The sequence below is a fragment of the Eulemur rufifrons genome, chromosome 8 (genome assembly GCF_041146395.1).
Source record: "Eulemur rufifrons isolate Redbay chromosome 8, OSU_ERuf_1, whole genome shotgun sequence".
NCBI lineage: Eukaryota > Metazoa > Chordata > Mammalia > Primates > Lemuridae > Eulemur > Eulemur rufifrons.
In genome coordinates, this window is record NC_090990.1 from 12,627,226 (window position 1) to 12,649,646 (window position 22,421).

General features: G+C 46.6%; 2 protein-coding genes across 2 annotated transcripts in view; one reads left to right on the forward strand and one right to left on the reverse strand.

The window, feature by feature from the left end:
• Nucleotides 1-13,521, forward strand: part of OTUD3 (OTU deubiquitinase 3) — a 29,996-nt gene extending 16,475 nt beyond the window's left edge. The window contains exons 4-8 of the mRNA XM_069479433.1: nt 175-297; nt 5,092-5,223; nt 5,708-5,804; nt 6,988-7,172; nt 8,489-13,521. Of these exons, the coding sequence (XP_069335534.1) occupies nt 175-297; nt 5,092-5,223; nt 5,708-5,804; nt 6,988-7,172; nt 8,489-8,665 (714 nt within the window). The 3' untranslated portion in view covers nt 8,666-13,521. The remainder of the gene's footprint in view (nt 1-174; nt 298-5,091; nt 5,224-5,707; nt 5,805-6,987; nt 7,173-8,488) is intronic.
• A 5,132-nt stretch (nt 13,522-18,653) lies between these two features.
• LOC138389200 (group IIE secretory phospholipase A2) lies at nt 18,654-21,671 on the reverse strand. Its single transcript, XM_069477413.1, has 4 exons — nt 21,632-21,671; nt 20,822-20,960; nt 20,527-20,633; nt 18,654-18,796 (listed from the first exon to the last, which is right to left on the reverse strand). The coding sequence occupies exons 1-4, from the start codon at nt 21,669-21,671 to the stop codon at nt 18,654-18,656; spliced, it is 429 nt and encodes a 142-aa protein (XP_069333514.1).
• Between the last annotated feature and the right edge of the window lie 750 nt (nt 21,672-22,421).

The following is a 22,421-nucleotide window of genomic DNA, read 5'->3' on the forward strand; positions in this document are numbered from 1 at the left end:
GATTTAGGAAGGAGATAATTCAGAAATGCTTATGACTCATCCCAGATATATTCCCAGTTAGTGTCTGTGTAGAGCCTGTCAATTGGGCTTCCTGGACAGTGCAGGGAGGCATTTCTCTCCAGAAGCTGACGTTGTCCCAGTCCTCACTGGCATCTCCCCTCCTTTTGTCTACAGATTCGGGGTACAGATAAAAGCAACGTGAGAGAGTTACACATCGCGTATAGGTATGGAGAGCACTATGACAGCGTTCGGAGGATCAATGACAACTCGGAAGCACCTGCACATCTCCAGACAGATGTGAGTGAGACTTCGTTTTTTTGTGCGTGTTCTCAGCCCTACAAGAAGCAGTTCGAGAGCTGTTTGCCGTGAAGCTAAAAACCAGTGATTTTTTTTTTTTTTTTATGGAAAGTTGACTCTAAGAATCTGTGGGCTTGATTTTTAAAATATTTTTTAGTTTTTAGTTCAGGTGAGAGTGACAGATAAAATTGCCGTTATTCTTTTTCTTTTCCTAATAGCTGATAGCTATGCTTATTAAATGCATAAAAAACATAAAATTTTAAAATTACTTTGATCTTTTAAGATTAATTCATGCTTCTCTGAAATCTGAAAACTGTAGAAAAAGTAAAAGAGAAAATTAACAGTACACAGAATTGGCTACCTGGATGCAAATTTTGCTACTGTTTTGGTAGATTTCCTTTTAGTCATTTAATGCATGAAAAAATGGTTGAGATTGTATTGTTTATATAGCTTTGTTTCCTGCTTTTTTCAGGTAACATTATTGCATAAGCCTTTTCTCACATTTTTACACACTTTCTGAAGCCATCATTTTTAAAACAATTTTATTTCTTGAGTAGGTCATATTTGTCCATGGATCAGAATTCAAAACACATAACATAATATATAAGAAAAGTCACTCTACTACCCTTGTGCGTTAGCCACAGTGTTCTTCCTGGATGCAACCAGTGGTATCAGCATACATGAAATCTAGAGATAACTGTACATACCAAACAAATATGTGTGTATGTGCATGTATTCTACTTTTGCCATTTTTACACTCTCCCCACCCCCAGTTTGTAACATCCTACACCTCTTACGGGTACATCCTGCTCTGTGCTTTTTGAAGTTAATGTGTTTTGGAGTTCAATTCATACAGTACCTAATGAACTTCCTGTATCTTTTTAAAAGACTGTGTAGTATTCTGTTGTATGGGTGCATTATATAACATTGTTGGCCAGTCCCTATTGATAGACTTTTAGATAGCTTTCAAACTTTTGCTGTTCCAAACAACATGCAGTGCCTTATGTATACCTCATTTCACACATGTGTGAGTATCTGCAGAATAGTTCCTAGAAGATCCTTGTTGTATTGCAGAATTTTGGTAGGTATTGCCAAATTACTTTCTATCAGAGTTTTACCAGTTTATACTCCCACTTGTAATGTCTGGCTCTTTTCTGTACCTTTGCCAACACAGTGTGTTATCATATTTTTAAAATGTTTTTTATTGTTAGGGAAAAAATTGTTTTCTTAATCTAGTTTTAATTTGGACTTCTCGTTAGGCAGTTTATGTGTCTTTTCCTGTGTTTAAGACCTCTTTGTGTTTCCCTTTTTGTGAACTGTATTCATCTTCATTTTTTTCCTATTATGTTATCCTAATGATTTTTAGAAGTTTTTTATGCATTAGGGAAATTAGGCTGTGTGTGTGATATGAGTTGTAAATATTTTTTTAGACTCTGTCATTTGCCTTTTCTTTCTCCTGTGGTCTTTGCTATGAAAGAATTTTAGATTTTATATGGTTAAATTTGTTAATATTTTCTTATATGCCTTTAGGTTTTAGGTTATATCTAGGAAAGTCTTTTCCATTCTGAGACTAAAAATTCTTCCATAGTTTAGTACTTTCATAGTTTCATTTTTTAAAAAAGCTAAATCTTGGCTCCGTTTGGAATTCATATTCGTATAAGGGTGTGAGGCTATGGATCCAACTTTTTATTTTCCTTGTGGCTACCTAGTTGTACCCAGACCATTTATTCACTATACATCTTCTCTCCCCTAATTTAAAATGCCACTTTCTTTTACCATATACCAAATTCCTCTGTATTTGAGTCTATTTCTTGACATTTGGCTCTGTTCCACTGATCTCTCTGTTCACCTGTTGATACCTCATTGTTTTAAGTAGTAAGAGTATGTTTTAAAATCCGGTAGAATTTTTCACTCAGTTAATTTTCTTTTTTAGAATTTCCTGTATATTCTTGCTTTTATAAGAGAAATATGGATGTTAGAATCAGTATGTGCAGTTAAAAAGAAGTCCTGTTCAGTTTTTAAAAACTGGGATCTCATTAAGTTAATAGTTTAAGGAAAAATTGACATCTTTTTGATGTTGAGTCTTCTTAGCCAAGAATCTGGTAAGCTTTTTTATTTGTTTAATTGACTTTTTTTTAATCTAGAGGAGCATTTTCTTTGTATCTTCCTCATTTTTTGTTGCGTTTATTCTTAACATATTTTGTGTTTTTTGTTTCTATTATAAGGAAAGGATCATTTTTTCTTTATCTTTTCAGCTGATTATCATTTGTATATGAGAGCTGTTAACAAAATGTTAATTACATACCCAGATATCCTATAGCACTCTTTTTTTTTTAATCAAGGCAAAATTCACGTAACATAAAATGAACCACTTTAAAGTTTACAATTCAGTGGCACTCGGTACACTCACAGTGTTATGGAATCACTTTTCCATCTAGTTCCAAAATATTTTCATCATCTCCAGAGAAAAACCCTGTGCCCATTGAACATCACTCCTTTTTCCCTTTCTCCCCCAGTAACTACCAATCTGCCGTCTATCTCTATACATTTACCTATTCTGGATATTTTATGTTAATGAAATCACACAGTGTATGACCTTTTCTGTCTGACTTCTTTCACCTAACGTATTGTTTTCAAGAGCCATCAATGTTATGGCATGTGTCAGTACTTCCTTCTTTTTTATGGCTGAATACCATTCCATGATGTGGGTATATCACATTTGTTTATCCATTCATCTGTTGATGGGCGTTTGGGTTGTTCCCACCTTTTGGCTATTGAGAATAGTGCTGCTATTTGTGTACAGTATTTGTTTGAGTACCTGTTTTCAATCTTTTGGGATATACCTAGGAGTAGAATTGCTGAGTCATATGGTAATTCTAAATTTAACTTTTTGACAAGCTGCCAAATTGTTATCCACAGTGGCTGTACTGTTTTACATTGCTACTAGCGATACATGAAAGCTCCACTTTCTCCACATCTCTCCAACACTTGTTATTTACTTATTTTTATGGTCATCCTAGTTAGTGTCTTATGGTTTTGATTTGTGTCTTCTTAATGACTAGTGACATTGAACATCGTTTCATTTGCATATTTTTGGAGAAATGTCTTCAAGTCTTTTGCCTGTTTCTAAATTGGGTTTCATCTTTTCGTTTTTGAATTGTAAGAGTTCTTTGCATATTGTGGATACTAGATTCTTATCAAATGTATAATTTGCTGGAATTCTTTTTGTTTGTTTTTTTGTCAGTTCTCATGGTTTTTTTCAGGTATAGAATTATGTCATCTACTAGTAGTGATTATGTGATTACTTTTTTTTCTTGTTAATTTTATACTTCTAATTTCTTTATTTTGACTAATTGCATTGGCTGTTACCAATGTTAAATAATAATGGTGGGCCGGGCGCGGTGGCTCACGCCTGTAATCCTAGCACTCTGGGAGGCCGAGGCGGGTGGATCGCTCAAGGTCAGGAGTTCGAGACCAGCCTGAGCAAGAGCGAGACCCCGTCTCTACTAAAAATAGAAAGAAATTATCTGGCCAACTAAAATATATATAGAAAAAATTAGCCGGGCATGGTGGCGCATGCCTGTAGTCCCAGCTACTCGGGAGGCTGAGGCAGGAGGATTGCTTAAGCCCAGGAGTTTGAGGTTGCTGTGAGCTAGGCTGACGCCATGGCACTCATTCTAGCCAGGGCAACAAAGCGACACTCTGTCTCAAAAAAAAAAAAAAAATAATAATAATGGTGGTACTGAAAATTCTTATTGTGTTCCTTAGTTTAATGGGAATGAAGACATCATTCTGTGGATTTACAGTGGTTTATTTAACCATACCCGTACTATACAGCCTTTAGGTTGTTTCCAGTTATTCATCACCATAGGTAATACTGTTGTAAGCACTTTTACATAAATCTTTTGTATATTTGACATTATTTCCTTTGGCTGAATTTTAAACTACGGGTCAAAGACTTGATACTTTTGCCACAAATTGTTAGGGTATAATTATTTTATAATAGATTGCTTTGTATAAACATTCTAAGGACTATACTGCACATTGCTGGACTTCACTATACTTGTACGTGCAAAATAGAAATGCCCATTTACCTATCTCCGTGCATTAATGGGAAGCAGAAAGAGAAGGTGATTGAGTAGCCATAGAGGGATGATTTTAGCTTTCCTGATTTAAGGTCATACTGTAAAGGCCTCATGGACTGAAGTAAACTGCTCTTTGTAGCTTTAGAGTTTGGGTTGACAGGCTCCTCCTCAGTGTGGTGGTATGCCCCTGAGGTTAGATGAGTCATGCTCACCTGCGGCTGTCTAGCTGGGACAGGAGCTTCCTACCTCAGAGCTCAGTGATACTCAAATAAGGCCTGGGAACCAGATGAAAGTTGTATGTGTATTTCTTCAAGACAGTCATTGTTCTGCAAAACCTCATCAGGTGCAAGTATAGAGGATCATCTTCTGTTGTTAAGCCCACAGCTCTAGAGGTCAGCTGAATCAAATGTGTGCGTCAGAATCGGCAGTTGTCAAAATTTTGGTATCTAGAAACCGTAGGAGCTCTAATGCCCTTCTTACTGAGCAGTTCATCCTGGTTTTGGGGCCTTTCTTTTTAATTCTTCCATTGTCACTTAAATGTCAATGCATGGATAAAATTTAGCATAGTCATTGCTGGTCTCTTCAGATTGTTTCTAGACTCTTTTCCCCCATATATTTGAATATTTTGAGATTAGAGTGTCGTCTTATGTTAAAGATTCTGAACATGGTTTTCTAGAGTTCTGTGATTACTATTCTTTGTTTCCTTTAGTTTCAGATACTTCATCAAGATGAATCAAATAAAAGAGAAAAGATTAAGACAAAGGGAATTGATTTTGAAGATGACCTGAAGGATGAAGTAGAAGATGCTGTCCAGAAAGTTTATAATGCAACTGGATGTTCAGTTAGTATTTCTGTCATGCAGTGATGATTTAGAAGCAAGCTTTGCTGTGCCTGGTTTACGTGCTAGTTATGTAGCACCACTAGAGCGTGCCAGCACCTGATGGGCCAGAACGAGCCCATGGGATTTCAGTTTGATTAGGTTATGTGATATGACTTAATGAGAGCTGTTTATTCATTTCCTTTTTGTTTGCTAGACTTTGCCCAATACTGCTCTAAATCCTAAGGAAATATGTGGACTTCATTTTTTCTGACTAGTGTTTGCAGTAGCACAAGTGCAGTTTTATAAAGGGAATTCATTTATAAAAACACTTTAAATGGTTGTTTCAGGTGACCAGCCTTATTGAAGATTGACATTTTCTAGATGGAAAAGGTCCTGAAACTTTGTGTCAGTTCTCATTAATCCTCGTGTTTATCAGATTGTTGAAGTAGAGCTAGGTAGAGAAGTATACCCAGAGTTTTGAAGTTTTTCTTTGTTTCTTGGATAGGATTTTAATTTAATAGTCCAGAACCTGGAAGCTGAAAATTATAATATTGAATCTGCAATAATTGCCATGCTTCAGATGAACCAGGGAAAAAGAAATAGTAAGTTCACAACTGATATTTATAAGCCTTTGAAATGATTGTGTTGGTGATTTTCCTAATATTTATTTTTAATCAAGTCCCAGGTAGTAATTGTACTGTCATTATTCATTCAGCAGTTGTTTATTGAGCGCCTTCTACATGCAGGCATTTTTTTTTACTAGGTCCTGACTCTGATTCAGGAATAGAGTTTCGGGCTGGGGGGAATGGTAGAGATAGGTACGCTGGCACAATGGGACGGGGGCGCCACATGCTAGGGGCATTTGAGGAGGGCACCTAATCCAGTCTTGGGGAGGCGGAGAGTGTCAAGGAAGAATTATTATTTTAGAAAGAAGATCCCCTTAGAATACCAAAATGATAACTGAAATAAAATGGAGAGAAAAATACCTTATTTTTCTGATGGAAATATATAGAGTTTTATTAACTGGTGATAATTCAGAATTTTTTTTACTTGAATTGAGTTTAATTTTGTGACTCAGAGGAAGAAAAAAGGAGATAACATCTTATTAATTTCTCCAATCATTTATTTTAAATGATGTCAGTAAATGCTTACTGCCAGATATTATTTGCCAGATGCTGTTGCTAGCATCATAGTTCTCCATGTGATTGGGTATTTTATTACCCACTGTATATTTTCTGTGCTTTCTTAAAAAGCTATAAATAACTTGGTCTTTGTGACTTTAAACAGCACCCTCCAGTGATGTGTGCTGTTCAGTGTGGTGTGTACTTGACGTGTGTATAGTGAGACTGGGGAGCTATGTTTTAAATGTTATTTAATTTTAATTAATTTAAATGCAAATAGCCACAAGTGGTTGGTGGCTATTGTATTGGACAGCACAGCTTTAGAGCCTGTTTCCTTTCTGGGTTTGTGTGCAAATAGAAGATTTCCTCTGAAAAATTCATGTTAAAAAGTAGTTATTAGAATAAAGCACTCTGATGGTGGGAAGCTGATCATAAGGCTGGTTAACAGGTTATTTTAAAATTTATCTTCCAAATTTTACCAATCATTTTTTTCCCTGTGTTTCCCACCATATTGACTTGATATTAGGAATTTGTCTCAAGGAAACTTGCTTCCCAGGTGACAGTGATCTAGGGACCCAGGTAATCTTGGTCATTTAACACGGTGGTCACATTGTGTAACTCTCTTATTTACTTTAAATTTTAATGAAATGTCTTTCTTTGGAAGATGCAGAGGACAATCTTGAGCCCAGTGGTCGAGTGTTGAAGCAGTGTGGCCCCTTATGGGAGGAGGGTGGCAGCGGTGCCAGAATCTTTGGAAATCAGGGCTTAACTGAAGGCAGGACCGAAAACAATAAGGCCCGGGCCAGCCCTAGTGAAGAACACAAAGCAGATAAGAACCAGCTCCCAAAGGTATGAAGGGTGGGGTCCAGAGGGCACGTGGTGGGCTGGGGTAATTCTGTGGCCATGGTGGGCACTTGAAATTCGTTTTGGTGTGTCTTTTTCTTTTAGTTTTTTGAGACAGTGCCCTGGCTAGAGTGCTGTGGCATCAGCCTAGCTCACAGCAACCTCAAACTCCTGGGCTCAAGCGATCCTGTTGCCTCAGCCTCCCGAGTAGCTGGGACTACAGGCATGCGCCACCATACCTGGCTAATTTTTTCTATATATTTTTAGTTGTCCAGCTAATTTCTTTCTATTTTTAGTAGAGATGGGGTCTCACTCCTGCTCAGGCTGGTCTCGAACTCCTGAGCTCAAACGATCCGCCCACCTCGGCCTCCCAGAGTGCTAGGATTACAGGCGTGAGCCACCGAGCCCGGCTGTCTTTTTCTTTTAATTAATAAAAGTAGTTACTGTGGAAAATCTGGGGCACGCATAAAGGTGTATCAAGATGCAGAATGAAGACCTCATTTGTCCTTTTGGTGAATGCACTGATAATTGGGAGGAAATATACCCTGAGATTATCCTATGTGTGCAAATGTATAGCCTCCTTTTCCCACCTGACATAACTGTATGCATGAATTCTTCCCATGTTAATTCAAATTTTTTATAAATGCCTTCATCTTCTATAAACAACTTTGTGCATAAATCTTTGGTTTTTGCATTATTTTCTTGGATAGATTCCCAGAAGAGGAATGAATAGGTTAAAGGGCATGGATAGATGAATCTTTTTAAGGCTTCTGGTAAATCATCAAGTGCTTCCTAGAGAGGTTGTACATCACCCTCCCTGCACTCTAAGAAGTAGTGTGTGACATCCTTCGTTTTACTGAATTTGAAATTCATTTTAAAGACTTTGACCAACAAGTTCTGAGCTCAAAATACCACATAATGTAAAAAGCCGCTGGCAGAGGCAAAGATGCAGTAAGCTTCTGAGGATTTTGTTAGAATTACATGGCGAATTAAATTATATAGAGAAAGGTGTCCCCTGGCATGTTTGAGTGTTACCTCTTGCTGGACTAGAGTTACTGTTTCTTTTGGTCATTTTGAATTGGTTTATGAGAAGAATGGAATTGATTTTGTTTGCTGGTTCACAGCAAGGGGACATAAATTTAAATGTAAATTTGAACAGTAATGGAAAATAAAGCATTTCTGGTGTCTTAGGCTGGTTTTCTCTGTTCTCGTGGAAAAGCAGTCTGTGCCCTTTGCATCTGTCAGCCAGCATCTCCTTTCCAGCCGGCGGCAGCCCGAGTCAGCAGTGCCTGGAGACCCACCCCTGTGGTCTTCTCTTTCAGGTCGCAAACAAGCAGAGGAGAGAGCAGCAGCGGCTGGAGAAGAAGAAACGACAGGAGGAGAGGCACCGTCATAAAGCCCTGGAGAGCAGGGGTGGCCACAGGGACAACAACAGAAGTGAAGCAGATGCGAACACACAGGTCACCTTGGTGAAGACCTTTGCCGCTCTCAACATCTGACTCTCTGGCCTCCTGGGAGTTAAAACAAAAGCAGATGAAAAATGGAGGCTGCGTCCCAGGCTTTCCAGCGAGGCCGTCCTTTTACAATACGAAACACAACCAAGAAAACCCACCCATAAGCTCACCTACAGTTAGTTTCCTTCAAGCTGCCTATTTTTTGTTCAGTTCTGTCAGTGGTGTGTTTTGTTTTATGAAAGTGCAGTGAAGCCATTCGTGTTCTGTACTACAAACATAACATACTGAGTTTTAGGGAAGGATGAATAGGTCAGGAAAAACCTTTTAAGTGTAGTTTTATTTGCCCTGAAAGTCAGAGTTCAGTGATCCTGGGATCTTTCCTTTAACACTGGGGGTGAATTTTGCTGTAATTGTTCGTGAAGTAGTTTAGAGTGATTGTTAGAAATTCAGAATGACAAGTTTCCTTAGTTTCTATTTCATTTTCAAACAGATATTAACAAATAGGGTAGTTTATAAATGATCTCCAACTCAGGAACGTGTTTAGATTTAATTTTCTTCTAATCTGAATTACTCAGATAATAATTCAGGAATTGTTTTCCCAAAGTAATATGATGTGAGGGTTGGGGCTTGTAGTCAGGGTAGAAATTAAAAAACTACATTTCTTTCCTTCCTGGTTCTGACGTTATTTCAGATGGGATGCAGGTGCTGTTAGTTCATTTGCACTCAAGCCATATGATAAATGCACCTGACTGTTAATTAGGCCTGGGCCTTTCTGGGAAGTCGATAGTGTCTGCTTTTGGGTATTTGTTCCCTGACAATGGGAAAATAGCATGTTACTGCTTGTGATGCAGTTCTGGAATTCTGTTAGTATGTAGAGCAGGGTCTGTAGTCGTAGAGGGAGACGGGATCCCTGGGGTTTTGCCTTGGAGGAATCTTAAGAAGGAGAAATCTGGAAGAGTAAGGTTTTTCATGTTCACATTTTAAATAAATGTGTATTTTCTTCTCTGTTACTCTAGAGTTAGAAAGAGAAATAAAGGATAACTTGACCTTATAGGTTGGTAAACTTGCTTAGTATTGTGGAAATGAAATCTCATAAAATGCCACGTTTATTTCTTTTTGTTTAAGCCCTGTTTGTTATTTTGATATTGGGAAAACTCTCCAGCATCTGCTGGAAGTTGTCAGTGATTTAGGTTGGACCAGCAAGGAGGAGAACATACTTTGGTTAAGGTCTTTGAATGACTGCAGTTCTGAAATAGATTTGGACAGAGGAGAGATGTCATTCCAAAAACTGAATTAGGTGGACTTGAACTGTAAAACTGTAATGTATGAGGAGACCAGTCTTGGGTAGTCTTTGCCTTTTGGGGACCTAATATTTGGGCAGATAATATATGCTGGGTCAAAAGGCAAATTTTTAGTTATCTCCCCTACCCCTCAGATTTCAAAATTATAAAAATTTGGAGGCAAACTAAAAATGTTTTGACATGTGTAGCCATACTGGCTGGCAGGCCCTCGGTTCATTGAATTGTCCAGTAGGCCATTTCCTTTCTGCAGTTTTAATGATGATGCCTTTTGATTTTTTGTTTGATTTTGGTGGCTTTCTGTGGATGGAGCATCAGTAGTCTCTTGGAGCTGCTCCCAGGACATTGTGGTTTGGGCTTCTTCCTGGGTACAGTACTTTGTAGTATTTAGCAGGTTTTAAAAACCACATATTTTTTTGCTCTGCACATTGCAGAGTCCTGAGTCTGAGGCTCTAGTGCTGTACTCAGTCCAAACACGTGAAGGACTGTTGTGGCCTTACTCTAAGGAAGTGGGATCCGGTGCTTTAGGATTTGTTCTTCCCTTGGTTTTCAACTCTGGGCCGATTCCTGACTGGCAGAGCTTTTCTGAATGAACACTTTCCTGTCTGTTTCGTACAGCTTGTGTGCAGAAGACCAGATCCTGTCAGAAAGATCAAGACTGTGTAACAGAACTTCACATTTAGGAGTCAGAAATAGCTTAAGGGAGACCAATTGTCAGAAATAGTAGAATTGCTTTATTTACTTGGTTAATGAAGGTGTCCTTGAGCCCTCTTGGGTTTTAGAAGTTGAGAAAAAGTTACTAAAGAATATTGGGAACATTTGTTTATAAATTACCTAATTCTGATAATACCATTTCTGGGGTACAATAGCAGTAGTTTTAAAAACTAATCAAATGACTTTAGTAATTTTCTTTTATTACCATTTCATAGCTTTCCAGCTACAATTGGTCTGGGTTTAGTGTGTTAATTATTAGGAATGGGGTACATGCACCCAACTTCAATGATATCTTCTAGCCTAAGGGTTTGAATTTCGTATTCACAGCCTCAGTCTCACTGCAGTGAGTAAGACAGATGGAATCCCTATGCTTAGTTGCCTTAGTGGGCACTTGAAAATTATTTCACTGGTAGCCCAAATGAAGGTCAAGTATGTTTAGTCCTGGGGTGACTAGTGTCAGTGACTGTTAACCCTAGCGCAGTTACTCATGTGAACTCCAAGGAACTGGATCAATCTAAACCTCTGTGTTACATCTTGGCTGGTAGAGATTTATGTTAGGTGGGATTGTCATGGTAGCTTGTAGCGTGGCCAGGAGAAAAGGGTAGGGCAACGGTGCGTAGCTGCTTACTGGTCTTATAAACTGTATATAAAGGTTTTATGGATTTTAAAAAAGATTTTTTTTAAAGGTCAAAATAAATAAAATTTTAGTGGCAACAACTTTGAATTAGAGAGGTAGATGTATTAAAAACAACATAGAACCACAACTTCTAAATAATATAGTTGCCACCAGGAGATATTAGAAAGGTAGAATGTATATGTATATTTAGTTTTTCAATAATATGAACGTAGATTTTCAGGAGCAAAGTACGGTTGAGGAATTGTGGCAGAGTGAGTTTTAAATGTTAAAGTTGTCGGTAGTTTCTTTTATAAGCTCTGAAAACACTTCCAATGCCATTTTGGTTCTGAGGGCTTGTGAAGTGGAATCTCCCTTTCGCGGCAGCCAGAGCTGGGCTCGGAGGGAGCCTTTCTGTAGGTGCCTCTAACGCCCTGCCTGCTTCCCCCGGGAACTGTGCAGTGTGAAACGACAGGGTGGTCGGGCGGGAGGAGGGCCGTGTGAAGTCGCGGAGGGAGTTGCTCACGGCTTATGTAGATCGTCACATGGACTTTGGCACTGAAACTTATTTGTAGTGAGTCCCTGTAGCGAATGTGCAATTTCTCTTATTCTGAGAAACTCTCTCGATTCTGCCTGGGTTTTACTGGGTCAACATAGAATGCTCTCAGTTTACCTCTGAAATACCTGGTCAGTTAAGGAAACTTGGATTCCTTGTCAATGTTGACTGAAAGTCATGCTGATCAAAAGGGTCTTTGCGGGGGGAAGAGAAGGAAGTGTCCTGCTTCCTTGTGTCCCATCCGTGGCGTGGCCCTCTCCGACGCTCTTTTTGGGTAGATGCGCAGCTCTTCACCTTTTTACCCCAAGGCTCTGTCTCGTCACAGCGAACCTTTAGACTCAGAGTCTGGTGCAGTTGTTCTGTTTCGCCATTCTCAATATTCCCAGTTTCATTCGTCTCAGCTTTCAGAACAGGTGTTTCTAAAACTCGGGGGCCTTCGACAGTTGTTCTGAGGTGATTTAGTAATGGCACTTTTTACAGGATGTTTCCCTGGCTCTAACGTAAATGGTATTTTTCCACTGACGTTGTTGAATATCTAGATGGCATGTTTAAATTATAACAAATCTATCAATGTGAATTATAAAGGGGAAAATCGATCATTTGGGGGAGTGGAGATACGGAGCACAGGTCACTGAGCGTGTGTACAGTGTGTAGCTCACCGTGTGCTGCTGAGCTGGGCCACAGGACAGCTGTGCCTTGTGGGTGGCCTGGCCCTCTTTTGTCCCAAGCTAAAATTCCCCTTCATACCTCAGGCTCTTAACTATTTTTTCTGAGTGGTTGCTCTCTAGAGTCTCTCTCTTTAATTGTCCTTGTTAGGACTACTTTGTGGCTTGACGCAAATGTTTAGTATCCTTGCAGAATTACTTGAGAAGGGGCTGGTACCAGTGTAAAGAGTCTGAAAGCATGAACTTTCGCAGAGTGAATTTATTTTAGGCAGGTGTACCTGTGGTACAGAGCAAAGCTGCTTCCACTCACTGTGCCGGTCCCCACGCAGGTAGCGACCACTGGACTAAACCTCCATGGTCTGGCTCTAGGCTTTTGCATGTCACCATCCAGCAGGTCTCTGTGCCAGCTGTCCATGACAATCATTTGAGCTCAGTCACAGGCCTCAGCTGCGGGTTGGATCCTTTGGCAGGTCCCTCGAGCAATGCTGGTGAGAGGCTGCTCACAGTTTCCCACTCGGACGGTTCATTTTTCCTGGCAGGAAGGGCCCTTGGCCTCCCTAGCTGCCCTTCCAGCACCCTTCACCAGCACCGAGCTCAGAGGAAAGCAGAAAAGAGCCAGGAGCCAGACTCCGCCCCTGCGTGCTCCCCTTTCTGAGGGGAGGTGTCGGCGAGCGTCAGTCCCCTGTACGGAGGAGGCGAGTGTGTCCGCGGAGAAAGGGCCTTCTCTTTTTTCTAATTGCACTATGCTCGTTCTAGCTTCAGTCTGGAGATATTTAAGACCTCCATGGGGTCATGATCCATAGACTTAGCAAGTCTTGCCTTATCTATGGAGCTTGATGGTGAGAAATGTGACGATTGTCTGAGGTCCATAGTTCCTTTCCCCTTCGTGGCTTCCTTCCACAGATTGTGTTCATCTGAACCATTTTATTTTTTATTTACCAAAGTACTGTACTTGGCTATTTGCAGTGTTTTCAAAACCAAATGTTTCTTTTTTTGTGTTTTTAATCTTCAATACTTGGTGCAATAGAAGCTGCAAAGATGTGCCACTTTATCTATGAAATGGAGTTTTGTATACCAATAAATTCTAGTTTAAAAACAAAGTTTCAGGTTGTTCTTGTATCTGACCACCGTTTGAGTGAGCGAGAGAGACAGAGAATGTCCTGGGAAGTTTCTTTTCTAGAGACTTGTGTGTGGAAGATGTGCGCATGTGTCAGAGTGTTCTAGCTGTAGAGTTGCTTGGGACAGCGGATTTTAGCTTTAGTGCTGAAGTCTGGCCACCACACACGCCGACAGAGCCATTCTGAAAGACTGAACACTTAGGATTTCTGCTGGGTATCTAAGAGCATCTCTGCTAATTTGAAATTGTCTAAATACGGAGCAGTTGTCTGTCAGCTGCTACCCTGGGCTTCCTCTAGAACTCTGGGGGTTGGTTTGACCCCATTCCAGGAGGAGGCTCACGCCCCCAGACACACGTGGCAGGGGTGTCTGGGGCACTCATGAAACAGGAAGAGGGAAGGGCACCCACGGGAACCCCGAGGGAGGGGAGTCCCTCACTGCGTCCGCGTGGGGACTCTGGTCAGTCAAGAGGTCATGGGGCTGACTTTCCAGACTGCACTGAGTCCTCATGATGGTGACTTTGAGACTCCCACTCTGTTCTTAATTCTGTACTCGATAAGCAGCCTTCTGAATTGGCACCCTAGGCTAGGATGGTTTCCTGGATAAAAGAAAATATTCCAGCTACTGGCAAGGAAATTCTCCCACAGCCACTTAAACTATCTTCCTTGTGTGATTTTTCTTCAGTCCGCAACTGAGAGGCCCATCGTCTCTGGGTGGACGAACACCATCCAGTTCCTGAGCCCGTGAGGAGCTGGACCTTGAACCTAAGTCAGGTTCTTTCGGAAAGATCCTGCTATGGACAAAGTCATGTCCCAATTTAGGTGCTGCCTCCAGACCACTGAAAAACTTTCACGGCCTCTAACTTAATTCCTTTCAGGATTCAGCTGGGGCCAGGTGGCCACTTTCTTAGGGTGAGAGGGGCGTCCTGCCTGGGCAGCGGTTGGACTAGTTGACTTGTAAGGTGCTGTCTGGGAGATTGGATGAGCCTTTAAGGGCCAGGAAGTGTTCTGAGGACTTAACCGCTCGTGGCTGCCTTGGAGAAGCCTGGTCGAAACCCCAGGGGTTCAGAGTTACTCATCAGCCAGACAATGCCGCAAACACCTGGCCTTTCCCAATGCATACAAGCAGAGTATGTGTGGCTCGAGGTACAGTACGGTTCATAAAATGCCCTGTTCCAACATGGGTTTGGCTGGACTGCTGGACAAAACGGGTATTCTCAGACCAGAGTGATGCAGAGATCTGGAACTTCTGGTTGAAAAGGATCGAGAGTCCTGCCACTGCGTGATTCTGACTTGGCAGAAGGAAACATCTTCCACCTTGGAGAAACTTACCTGAACCTCGCTATGGTAGAGGGACTTGGCTGCCTCAAGATAATTCCGCTTCTATTCAATTTATTCTCTTATCCAAATGTCCAAGAACCCATCCCTCATTTGCTGAAGTTCTGGGTGTGGGTCCTCATTTCTGGGCTTTGAAACAGTCAGGGACCCTGCCCTCAAAACACTTCCAGTTCCAGAAGGAAAGTGGACATTTAGCTCTGATCCGATGTGACCTGACCCAGGAGAACACGTGCCCTCAAGGAGATACTGGGGAGTTCCGCAAGTTCAGCAGGGAAATCAGGCAAGGCCTGGTGGAGGAAGTGCCACTTGGACTAGGCGTGAGAGGGGAGGTGGGGTGCAGAGAGAGGGAGCGAAGGCATGTTGGGCTGAAGGACTAGCATAAGCAAAACCCGTGGATTTCCAAGCGTGTCCATTTATGATAAATGAGCAGTGCTGAGAGGTAGTGAGCCAACAGGCTGCCCAAGTAAGTCAGCAACTTACCATATGTGTGATGCCACTTCCCTAAAATAATCCCAGTTGTTTTGTACCCGTGGCTTCAACCGAACAGATACTTATTAATGTTTGGCACTTACTGCGTGACGAATGCAATAGGGGAACAAAAATACAGGTGAACTGGCGTGGATGGAGGGTCTATAGCCCCAGGTTCCTTGAATACATTGTCCCATTTAAACCTTCACACCATCCCTTGAGGCTAATGGTTCTATTCCCATTTTACACATAGATTGAAGGAATAAATAACTGGCCCAAGATCACGGATTGGTAGCAGAGGCAGGATTTGAACCCAGGGCAGTCTGTCTCCACTGTACAAGAATCCAGATAACTGGGGTAAGCAGCACTAGGAAAGGTATAAACACATTGCTTGGCAGTTCAGAGAAGGGCGAAATTGCTCCAGTTGGAAAAGCATCGTGGAAAGGTGGCATCTGAGTGTCACTTAAAGCCCGTGGATTTCAGTCACGAAGGTGTGAAGGTTGGAAAGCAGTGGGCACGTCGCGTAGGAGAATAGATGCGGCTGGAAAAGGCTGGAAAAGCAGATGATCTACCAAGCCTTGAATGCCCGGGGCTGGTGGACAACCGGGAGCCACTGATGGTTCAGAGGCAGAGGAGTGACATGAAAACCAAGCTGTGTGGCATCCGTGGACACGATGGAGGTGATGAAGGATGGGGGTCCTGATACTCTCTTCTTAGTTCTGTCGTAGAACTTGCTGGTGTAGAACCCATCAAACCCGGAGAGGCAAGCTATGAAACATCTAGGTAACAGTGTCCCCTTCCCAGCCTTGTGGCTCCCTTGCCTCCTTCACGCATTCAGTGAATTAATACTAATCACTCACAACAGTGCCCGGCAAATGCCATGTGCTTAATAAATGTTAGCTATCGGTACGACTACCATTCATTCATCCGCAGAACGCAAACGCCTGTTTTGGGCCAGGCATTACTTGTGCACGTTCACACAGGCTAACCTATTCAAACCCTGCCACAACCAACCTGCCAGGGAAGTGTCACTGTTCCATTTGACAAAGGCAGAGACTGAGGCTGTGACATTTATCAGCACTTTGTAGATTTTAAGGTGCACACGAATCCCCTGGGGGTCTTGTTAGCCTACAGATACTGACTCAGCAGGTCTCCGGCAGGGCCGGGATTCTGCATTTGCAACAAGACCCCTGCTGCGCCGCACTGCCCGGTTAGACCACCCTGAGCAGCAAGGCTCTGACACAGACCCCCTGCTGCTGAGCGGCAGAGCAAGTGTCTGCACCGGGACCTCTGGCTTCCAGGTCAGGGTTCTCCTTTCCTTTTTCAGTCCTTTTCACAAGTCTCCTTCTGGGAATTAAGTGATTGTACTGTAGACACACACACTCGCGCACACAGAATCTAGACAGACCGCTTGATTCATGCATTGAACATTTACTGAGCCCTGGGAAAGCAAAGGATAAGAGCTGGTCTGTGGCCAAAGGACTCATAGCCCGGGTTGGTGGGTGCGGGCAAGGGTCGCAACAGGCTGCACGGGGGTCTTGGTCTTAAGTTCCAATTTTCACTTTGTCAGAAAGCTATGCAACTGTGAGGTCACCAGGTACTTGTCCCATTGGTACCTTAAATCCATCATGTCCAGGATGTTACCTCTCTCCATCCTGCCCAGACAGCTCCTTCCTGTGTTTCCTGTGGCTGCAGCGGCACCACGGTCCTAAGGTGGTTGTGAGGCCTTTGGTGCTCTCTCAGCCACCCATTGAAAGTGCGAGAGGACCCATTGCACCAGCTCTGGATGGACACCAGAGGGCGCCTCAGGACCAGTTTTCCCAGCACCCGCGGCCACCTGCTTCCCCCACACGAGCCACTTTTGCTTTCAGACCTGGTCTCCCGATGCTGCTTTGCCAAGGATTTGAGTCGGTTACGACAGCTGAGCGCACATATCTGCCCCGTCCCCAACTTTCTTTTGCTAGCACAGAGTTTTTCAGCTTTTAAAGGTCATGACTATGCGCCCCTTTGATTTCTTCGGGCTCTTTCCTGCCTTCGAAGTCCTGAATGTCGCACACACGCCATGAAGAGGAAGCAGGGAGTGAACGGTTTATCGAGTGTCCGCTGAGAGCTTGCCCTGTGCAATGCATTTGCAGGTGCTTCGTGCCATTGAGTGGCTCGTCCACTGTCACACGTAGGATTTCATCAGCATGAACAGATAACGGAGATGTCACATCTGCATTTAGAAGTGACGTCTGCGGAGCCATACTGCTTGCAGACGGGCTGCCTTCCTCCTGCTGGGAGTCCTTGGTGCGCTACACTTTTCACAGCTGCGGAGTCAGGAGGTGGGAGTCGGCCCACGATGTGGAACTCTTTTCCCCTTTTCTCCCTGGATCAGGAGGCTGACCCGGCTGTGTCCTCACAGTGGCCTGCTCTGGGCACCCTGGTCTTCCCTAGGTGACAGCTATCGGGTCTGGTGAACGTGGCCACACCAGAGCATGAAGAAAGGAAGGGCCTGGGAGTGAGGAGTCCCCTCGGGCATTTCTGGCCCCCAGACGCCTGTCTGTCAGTGAAGGGGTTTGGACGACATGATGTGAAACTGCTTTTCACTCTTAACCTGACTTTGCCCATGGTGGGGATTTGAGGCCTGATGACCCAGTGGGGACAATATTTTTAGGTTGGTATTTTTCATGCTTCTCACATGAAGCCATATGGCCAAAATTACTCCTTCCAGAGATTGCCATTGTTATCTTAGATAAGATTGTATTACAGAATGTTCGAAAAGGAGAAGCACAAAAACTTTCTGTCATGGGAAGTTAAAAGGACTTCACGTTGGGATCGCAGACGGAGCCGCCCACGCCAGCTTTGTTCCCACCGTGTTCCAGTGCTTAGCATGTCCCTGGCGCACGGTAGGTGCTCAGAGAAAGTTAATGAATGAAAGAATAAATGAAACTGAGGCCTAATTAAATCCTAGAGTGATAGAATCTGAGAATCGAAGCGTATTAGAACTATAGGGAAACATCATTCACTTATTGAGAAGAGGGCACGGAGGTCCCAGGAGTTTGCTACGGCGTCTTCTGGCTGCCACAGGGTGCCAGGCCCCTGGGCAGGGCTCCTCGGGGGAGAAGGTATAGCCTGGGAGGCCGGGGGTGGTCCAGGCCGTGTCTGCAAGCTCTCGGGAGGGATGGGTTTGCAGGAAAGGAATTTTCCAGAGGGAGGGCCTTGCCTGGGACCACGGCAGCCTGAGGCGGCCCCCGGGGGCGGCAGGGAGGAGGCCCAGCAGGGCCCTAGCAGGGCGGGGTGGGCCCGGTGCACAGCTTGTTGGGGTAATGGGCGTATTTGCGGTCGTAGGTGCCCAGGTTGTGGCGAAAGCAGAGGGCAGCCCTCTTGTCACATTCGCAGGTCTGCCGCTGGCAGGCGGTTTTGCCGGCTGGGTGGGACAAAGTGAGTCAGGGCCCGCGGGGGGTTCAGGGCTCTCAGACACAGACAGGACAGCTCCTGGCTGCTCTTGGGTCCTTGTTCCCAGCCCTGTGGGATGGGGGCCACGCTCACGGTGTCTCAGGGACGGTGAGAGGCAAGGGCAGGGCACGCTGGAAGTTTGCCCTCACTGTCGCTCCTTCCCCTCCCAAGCCCACCCTGACTGCCCTTGGCCCTCTGCCACCCCAGGGAGGCCACTTGGTCCGCTGGCTGTCACCTGCCCCCAGCCCTGGAGGGTTTCTAGGCAACTCCCTCCCAGGTGTGGTGCATTGCTGCTGGTGGGTTGTGGCCATCAAGCAGACGAAAGCTACCAGACGACAGCAGCCCCATCCGGATGGCCTGTGTGTGCCCCAGGGTGGCTTGCACCCAGGCTGGAGGCCACTGGGACCAAAGCTGGGGGCCTGCTCGGGGCCCTCTGCCTGTCCCCATCACAGTGGATAGAGCCCCCTTTCCTGCCCACGCCCAGTCTGGGAGTCAGATGTCCACCCTGACCCGCCAGCGTCAGCCCTGCAGGGCAAGGGGCCCAAGGGCTTCCCCTCCTCCCTCGGCTGCAGCTGCCTCTGTCTGCCCAGAGTGGCTCTGGCTCCCCGCCACAAGACTGCCTCCCACAGCTCGGCCCGGGGGAGGGTCCTGCCCGTGCCTGCTGTTTCAGCAAAACTGAGAGTGGGAAGGGGCTTCATTCTGGTCAGTCAGCCTCCTTCGGGGGAGTTCTTGCCAGGAGCCGGAAGGAGCCGGGGAAATGGGTGTGATCGTCTCCCTTTCACAGACAAGGAAGCAGAGGCTTTCCCGAGGTCACGTGCCCAGAGTCACATGGCAGGTAGAAGGCGAAGACTCGAGTAGAATCCAGAGCTTGTGTCCCCACCCACCTGGGTCCTCCCTCACTGATGCTGACAGGTGGCCACCTGGCCTTGCATGAACCCCCAGACGCAGGGAGCTCACTGCCTGACACGGCTGCCCTGCCGAGCGGTGGCTGCAGGAGAAGCTCTGAGCCAGCTCTGCTTGGTGGCTCTGGTCCTGCCCCTCCCCCAGGACACACCTTGCAGGTCTGAGCTGAGTCTTCTGCGCTGACCTTCCAGGTCCTTCTGCTGCACCCCACGACTGCCAGGCCCTGCCCTCCTTCCAGGCTGTGCCTGGCGTTGTGGCAGGAGGAGGGCCTGGCTCTCGGATCTGGGCCCCTCCACGCTCACTTGGCTTAGGCTGCGTCCCCAGGCCAGGGACTGGAGGAAAGCTAATCGGTCCGAGTGGACATTGGACGTGGTGAAGTTGAGCACATGGGCCCAGCCTGACAGCCCCGGTGGGGGAATCCGCCTTTGGGAACAGGGTCTGCTGTCCCAAATCAAAGCCCCAGCCTGCTCTGAGCCACCTCACCTTCAGCTCCTGCCCAGGCCCCGGGAGGGGTGTGTGAGTCCAGCTCCTCGGCCGGCTCAGACCTGCCGGCTCTGTTCCTGTCACCCGAGGCTGGAGCTGGGAGTGTCTCTGGGTGGGGAGGAAGCGCCTGGGCCCGAGGTAGGAGCCAGGGGTCCCGGTGAGCTTCTGGGCCTCCCCGCTATTACGTGGTGACGGGAAACCCCACGCCTCAGCCCAGGCTCTGGCCCCAGTGAGGCCCGAAGTCACCATCGGGAGGAGGTTCCTGTCTTAAGCTGTCCCCCAGGTGTCTGGGTCACTCCCGGGCTTTCCACTTACCGCAGAAGATGCTGTGCCCGCTGGCAGAGAAGAGATACTTCTCCAGCTTGGGCTCACAGCCCAGCTTCTCCAGACGCCCGTAGCAGCAGTCGTGGGCGTGGCAGCACCTGCAAGGGTCACGGTCGGCCTGGAGGGGCCTGTGAGCCCGGCTGGGCCGGACCAGGGCTGCTGGGGGCCCAGACGACCTCAGAGGAAGGTCAGCCCCCACTTTCTCGGTGCCCCAGACCCTCCCTCCTCCCAGGGGCTGCCCCCGGCTCCTCCGCCCAGAGAGGTCCCCTGCCGGCCGCCTCCTCACCAGTCCGTGGGGTCCACTGGCCAGTGGGAGCCACCGATGCCGCAGTAGCAGCCGTAGTCGTTGTACTGCAGCGCCGACTTGCCTGTCATCCTCTCGATCATCACCCCGAACTGGACCAGGTTCCCGCCGGCCAGGGCCACTGCGGAGGGAAGGCCGGGACTGCCAGACCCTCAGGGCCCCCACCCTCTGCAGCCAGCGCTCCTGAGTCCTCTCAAATCCGATTGATCCCGGATTCCAGTGTCTTTCCACCTGTGCGGGTGGGCTCGTCCCCCACAGCGCAGGCCTCTCACATCGGCAGTGGTGATGAGTCACAACATGGCCGACGACACTGTTGCATCAGAGCCACCCCCCATCCCCTCCCAGAATGTCACTCATCGGGCCCTTCTGGGGGCTCCACCAGCACCCCCAGGAGCACTGTGTCCCCTCACTCTCATCGGAGGCCACCACACGTTTGCTAACCCCCTTGGCTGACTTCCCCGACGTCCCCTGGGCCCTCCTGACTTCGCAGTGGGGCCAGTTCCTGCCCAGCGAGGCAGGCTGGAACCAAAAATGGAAGCGAGGGTGGGGAGGGAGCCCCAGGTGTGCCCAGGGGGTCCGCCAGCCCCGTCCCCCGCCCCCACCCTGCGCGGGGCTGCATCTCCTCCCCCTCTGCCCTCCCTCCTGCCACTGCTGGCTGGGGCAGGACTGGCCTGAGGACCACCCTGGTGGCAGAAAGGGGGTGGCCTCCAGCGTCTGGCACCCACCACACCCTCTGCAGGGCCGGGCCCAGGGGCGTCCTGGGGAAGGCCAAAGGTCACGTAGGTCACTTACCCAGGAGGCAAAGGAAGGTGAGGACAGGGGGAGGCTTCATCCTGGGGGGAGGCGAGAGGGGCAGAGGAGCCAGCAGGGGAAAGCAGCAGGGGCACCTCTGGTTTCAGGGTGCCTCCCAAGTAGTTAAATACCCAGGTCCTGTCCACTCCCCGTCATTAACCCCTGAGTGCCCAGTGATGCAACGATCCTGCCAGGTCTGACACTTTGGCCCGGTCCCCAGAGGAGGGGCCAGCTGGGGCCTGTGGGCTCTGCTTCCGGGTGGTGCCGGGGTCGGGGGCAGGCAGCCCTGTGGCTCGCTTCCCCGACTGAGCTGTGAGCCAGGGGCCGTGCACGTGCTTTTTGTTCTTGGTATCTTTTCCTCATCTGCACTTGACTGTTGCAGCAACCGGGGCCCAGAGAGACTGAGAGACTTCGATTGTCACAGCCTGGAAGTACCAAGGGCCACGTCTGTCCTGTTTCTGTGTTTCCACTTAGGCAGAACTGGTGATGCCGTTGCCCTGGCCGGCCACCCCCCTCCACCATCCTCCATGTCCTCATCTGTGGCCGGGATAACTTGACCGGCCACGTCCATCAGGGCGCAGGGCCAGGGAGCTGCTGGGTCCGTGGCCTTGGAGTCCTGGAGTCCCACTTACGGTGTGGCCTCGGGCAGGTCCTTCCCTTACGTGGAACCTCAGTGGTCCTGTCCGTATGATGGGGATAGAAGACACCCCCCTGCCTCCTTCCCAGGAGGGTGGAAAACTCCAGTGCCACCAGGCAGCTGGCCCTCGCCAAGTGCTTCCTATGTGCCAGG